The following is a 5,350-nucleotide window of genomic DNA, read 5'->3' on the forward strand; positions in this document are numbered from 1 at the left end:
CTTTAGGATGGACTGGTTGGATTTCCTTGCAGTCCAAGGGACTCTCAAGAGTCTTCTCCAACACCACAGTTCAAAAGCATCAATTCTTCAGCGCTCAGCTTTCTTATAGTCCAACTCTCACATCCGTTCATAACTACTGGAAAAACCATAGCTTTGGCTAGATGGACCTTCATTGGCAAAGTAATGTCTCTGCTTTTTAATACGCTGTCTAGGTTGGTCATAAGTTTTCTTCCAAGGAACAAATGTCAATGTAAAGTGTAAAAACCTTATGACAGAAATTTTCAGTTGCTTAAGGATGAAGGAATTAAAGCAACTTACCAGTGATCTATTCAGTTCCTCTAACAGGGGAATCTCTTTGGGGAGAGGGGGAAAAAAGAAAAAAGCAGGTTATCTGGAATAGGCCCCTTATCAACTGGATTTCTGAGAAGAGATTAATGATGTTTGTTGGAATGAACTGAACTTATCTATTCACTGCCCTTTTCAGGGTGTTACTAAATAAAGAATCATTTACAGAAAATAAACCTTTCTGTGGTTATACATTCATCTATAATACATGACTCTCTGAAGAATTTTTCATATGCTACACAATTCACTGGGGTATGATATAAGATGCTTCTTAAATGTTCTGTGTGATATAACTGCAAATATCATGTAGTACCACACCCATTATTTGGGCCAATATGTCTGTCTGATGCATGGAAAAACAACTAGGGTTTCAATGGAAATCTAAAAGTATTTACCAAGTCTTTCTTTTTGATGGGATTTGAATGCCAAACTCTGTCTCCCCTGCTATCAGCTTCTCATTAAATCTCTGTTCAACTCTTTATCCTTCTAATTGTCATTTTCCCTTGGATTCTAATGGGCTTCCCAAGCAACAGTAGTGGTAAAAAAATCCACCTGCCAATGCAGGAGATATAAGAGCTGTGGGTTTGATCCCTGAGTCAGGAAGATCACCTGAAAGAGGGCATGGCAGCCTATTCCAGTATTCTTGTATGGAGAATTTCAGGGACAGAAGAGCCTGGCAGGCTACAGTCCCTAGCGTTTCAAAAAGTCAGACACAACTGAAGTGACTTAGCATTCACTTGGGTTCTAAGAAGACTCACTCTCTTCATTCCCAATTCAATGGTCAGTCAGATGAGAGATTTTACACAAAGTTTAGGTTCCCCCTGAATGGTTCCCTCTTTTCCAGGATTTATCCCTAAATTTCCAGCTACTCTGGCAGCCACAAATGTAACAGGAGGGAAAGGGGCAGGGCACAACGTTTGAAAGAATGATGTAGTCCAAGGACACAACATAAAATCAATTAGAATGAAATGGGACCAAGATGGCAGACAAAACTAGACCTCAATCAGCAAGTGAAATGACACACCCAGAGGTGCCATGACAGTTTCAAGGCACTGTTTAAAGACAAGGGGGTGGGTGGTGGCCCAAATCTTGGAAATCTCCACCCCTTCCCCAAAATAGTTGGAATAATCTTCCCACTTATTAGCATATGAAATTACACAGCCTATAAAAACTAACCATGCCAAATTTCAGGGCTGCATTCGCCCTCTGTGATGGCCCACTCTCTCTCTGTGGAGTGTGCTTCTCTCTGTATCTGAATAAATCCACTTCTTACCTATCACTCTGTCTCTCACTGAATTCTTTCTGCAATGAGACATTAAGAACCGAGCTTCGTTAGCTCCTGAAACCAGGTACTCTGGGTTTTGACCGGGTTTGAGTCCAAGCCACGTGGGTTCAAGTGCCAGGCAAGGTTTTGGCTGGATTCAAGTCCCAGCACATGGGTTTGAGTCCTTATCTGTGGTAAATGATTTCACAAATCCTGATCTGATTTCTCAGATCAGGGCTGTTACTTTTTGCTTGAGTACCATCTGCTACATGGACTGGGGAGAACCCTGTTGATATCACCCAGTCTGGTTCATATCTTTTATGAGTTGAATTCCCTTCTGTTCTGCCTGACTTTGATCACTTTTAAGTGCCATGAAATAGCTGCTATTTTATACTTGATTTGGAGTTTATAATTGTTAGTAGCATGAGGGTTAGTCTGATCTAAGCTACTCTGACACAAGATACTTCATCATTAGTAGAAATTGGAAGTCTAAGATGTACTTTTCAGGAAGATCTGACAGACTTCCTTCTGGGCTGGGTGTGTAATAAGAGGGGGAGAAATAACTCAAAGATTACTTCTAGATTTTTGGCTTAAGTATGTGAGCAAATGCTATTGCTGTTATTGGAGATAGAGAAAAATACAGACTCATAAGCATGAGAAAACTTTTCATATTTTTGGCAATTTCTTTTTCAGGCAGAAATTATCATGGAGGTTCTAAATTTCTTTTCTTTTCAATGTGAGTTAATGTAATTCCAAAGCAGAAGTGTGGTTTTGTACTTTATATATAACAGGGAGTCAGTTTGGCAACTTTCCTCAGTCTTAGTCACTGCCTCCATTTAACTTTTCTGAATGTATTCCTCAAGTTCAGTTCTCTTCTGACATTTACTCCTAGACACAATCAGGTCAACCTAAGTGATTTACCTGCAACCATATAAGCCTTGGTCTACAGGAATTGAACAAGTGAGTCAGAAATGGGACTCTGGGCCAGATGTCAGTCAATCTCTTTTCTCCCTTTTGGTCAACTGTTTACATTATGCTTGCAGTGAATCTTGCCTAAATGAGAAAGACAATCAATGACATTGCCAGTCAAAGAAAGAAAGAAACAGTGAAAACTGAAAACCTGACTGACTGATTTAATAGCACAATTAGGAGCAGAGCAGAGTTCCCCTTCCCAAAGTCAGCATAGACAGGAAAATGTTTATTTCTTATTTTAATAACACAACAGTTAGAGCAGATCAGCTACTACCTATAATTGGATCTATGGGACATTGTCCCTGGAGTTTCAGAATTTGTCAGACTGTGCAAAAAGATTTATAACTTTAATTTGCTGCATGAATTAGAAACTTTTCACAAGCAACAGAAAACTTAAATTGCCTTACAGAGTGAAAGGATGGTCCTTTGGAGGATGTTTCTGGAGCACAAATGTCAAGGCAATTCTGGCTATATGAAGGAAATGTTGCTATATGTCCCATCATGAGAATATCTATCACCATTTTCCTGGGCTTAAGATGGAAAACCTGGACTTGTTTAACTTTCAAGATTTTAAGTTAATTAATCTTTGGTTGCAGAAATCATTTTTACTAAATGAATATCCTAAAATTATTTTGGCAGAAGATACTGAACTTGGAAATCAGAAAAACTCCCAAGTAAGAAGACTGTTAGCCAACTATGGGAATAAAATCATCCCAGTCGTTCAGAGTTAAATTGATGTCTTCACCATCTATCAGTTACAGGTGTGGTTTTGGAAAAAGAAAGAATCCATAAGATTTTCTTTCCTCAAGATCTCATGATATTTATGTAATAACCTTGCCCTTTCCCAACTTTACCTTTAAAAAGTATTACAGCAAAAAGAAAATCTTGAAGATACTTTATCCGCTTGACTCCCTACTTGAAATTTTCCTTATTGATGATAAATTACTTCAAACACATATTAATAATACTATTAGCAAGCTAGAGAAGCAGTTAAGCACATATTGTAAGTTGATGTGAAGGAAAAATACCAGAAAATAAAAATGGGGCAGATCTTGTGTTTTATATATGATATGTGATGATAATCTTTCTATGTGTATATACAAATGACCTCAACATAATAAAATGTTCCAGGCAAATCGGACATCTGTAACAATGTTTTTCTTCCTGGGATTTTCCCACTACCCCAAAGGAGAGATCATCATATTTATGCTGTGTTTGCTGATGTACCTGACCACCTTGCTGGGAAATATGATTCTGATCTCCATCACTATCTTGGATTCCCGCCTACACACACCTATGTACTTCTTCCTCAGCAATCTCTCTTGTTTAGACATCTGGTACACCTCTTCTGCTTTCCCTCCAATGCTGATAAACTTTGTTTCAGGGGAAAACACCATCTCATTCTTAGGATGTGCTGCTCAGATGTACTTCTCTCTGGCCATGGGCTCTACCGAGTGTGTGCTCCTGTCCATGATGGCATATGACCGATACGTGGCCATCTGCAACCCTCTAAGATACCCCACTATCATAAACAAGAGGGTTTGTGTGCAGATTGCAGCTGGCTCCTGGGTGACAGGTTGCTTCACTGCCCTGGTGGAAACAGTGTTTGTGTTGCAGTTGTCTCTGTGTGGTAGGAGTGTCATCAATCATTTTGCTTGTGAGATTCTTGCTGTCTTAAAACTTGTTTGTGTGGACACTTCCAAAGCGCAGTTAATCATACTGGTATTCACCATACTTCTTGTTCCCATGCCAATGCTCCTAATTTGTATCTCTTATGCATTCATCCTCTCCAACATCCTGAGAATCAGCTCAGTGGATGGTCAAAGCAAAGCCTTTTCAACATGTGCAGCCCACCTGTCTGTGGTTGTTTTGTTCTATGGGACAGCTCTTTCCATGTACCTGAAGCCTTCAGCTATAGATTCACAGGAAATAGACAAATTTATAGCTTTGGTATATGGTGCATTAACCCCAATGTTGAATCCTATCATCTACAGTCTACGAAACAAAGAGGTGAAAGCTGCTGTGAAAAAATTGCTGATAGGAAATTCTTTGGTATTGTCCTAATTTCTGTCTTCAAGTAATATGAGAGCAAGCACACTCATCTGTATAATCTCCAACATTATCCAGAAAACTGCAAAATAGGTGGAATAAACTAAATCCTGGAAAATACCTAGTTTTGAAAGGAGTTCAATATTAAATCCAATATCTTGATTTACCTGGTAAATAAAATTTTTGATATTAATAAGTAATTTAGGAAGAATGAATTACATTTCTAGAGATGTATTTACCACTCACTGAATATTAATATAATGTTAAAATTATATGACTGCTTAGTTTTTCATATTTGATTCACTATATCATCTAAATGTTTAAATCTAGCATCACTATGACAATAACTAGTATGCCAAAAGTGTAAGATATTAAGCCTAGGATATTTTGAAATAACTTATCATCATATGATTAGTAATTATGTCTGAAATTATGAAGAAGTAATATTTTACATAAATGTGTATATAGTTCAAAGTATAAATACATCATAATTCATAAAACCAAGATACCATTAATTTTAGAACTTTTCCTACTCTAAAGGTTAAAATGTAAAATGTAATAAACTACCATATGAATGATTTTGTTTATTTAGGATGTGAATGTAGGAAATGAGTAAATACCTGTATATGTGCGAAGACATCATGACAAGGACTTACAATAATCTTGCATTTGAAGTGGAATAAAGGAAAAGCATTCAGGGGATCTATAAAGGCTCCTTAA

At 37.6% G+C, this 5,350-nt stretch overlaps 1 protein-coding gene across 1 annotated transcript; it reads left to right on the forward strand.

Annotated features, from left to right (window-relative positions):
• The first annotated feature begins 3,632 nt into the window (after positions 1–3,632).
• On the forward strand, positions 3,633–4,694 carry LOC133253447 (olfactory receptor 13F1-like). The gene has a single exon (XM_061427061.1). The coding sequence runs from the start codon at positions 3,704–3,706 to the stop codon at positions 4,643–4,645; it is 942 nt and encodes a 313-aa protein (XP_061283045.1). The 5' UTR covers positions 3,633–3,703; the 3' UTR covers positions 4,646–4,694.
• Positions 4,695–5,350: the final 656 nt, after the last annotated feature.

The sequence above is a fragment of the Bos javanicus genome, chromosome 8, assembly GCF_032452875.1.
Source record: "Bos javanicus breed banteng chromosome 8, ARS-OSU_banteng_1.0, whole genome shotgun sequence".
Lineage (NCBI taxonomy): Eukaryota > Metazoa > Chordata > Mammalia > Artiodactyla > Bovidae > Bos > Bos javanicus.

Coding starts and splice junctions, on each gene's coding strand:
- LOC133253447 (XM_061427061.1), top strand. CDS start 3,704: ATGTTCCAGGCAAATCGGACATCTGTAACAATGTTTTTCTTCCTGGGA.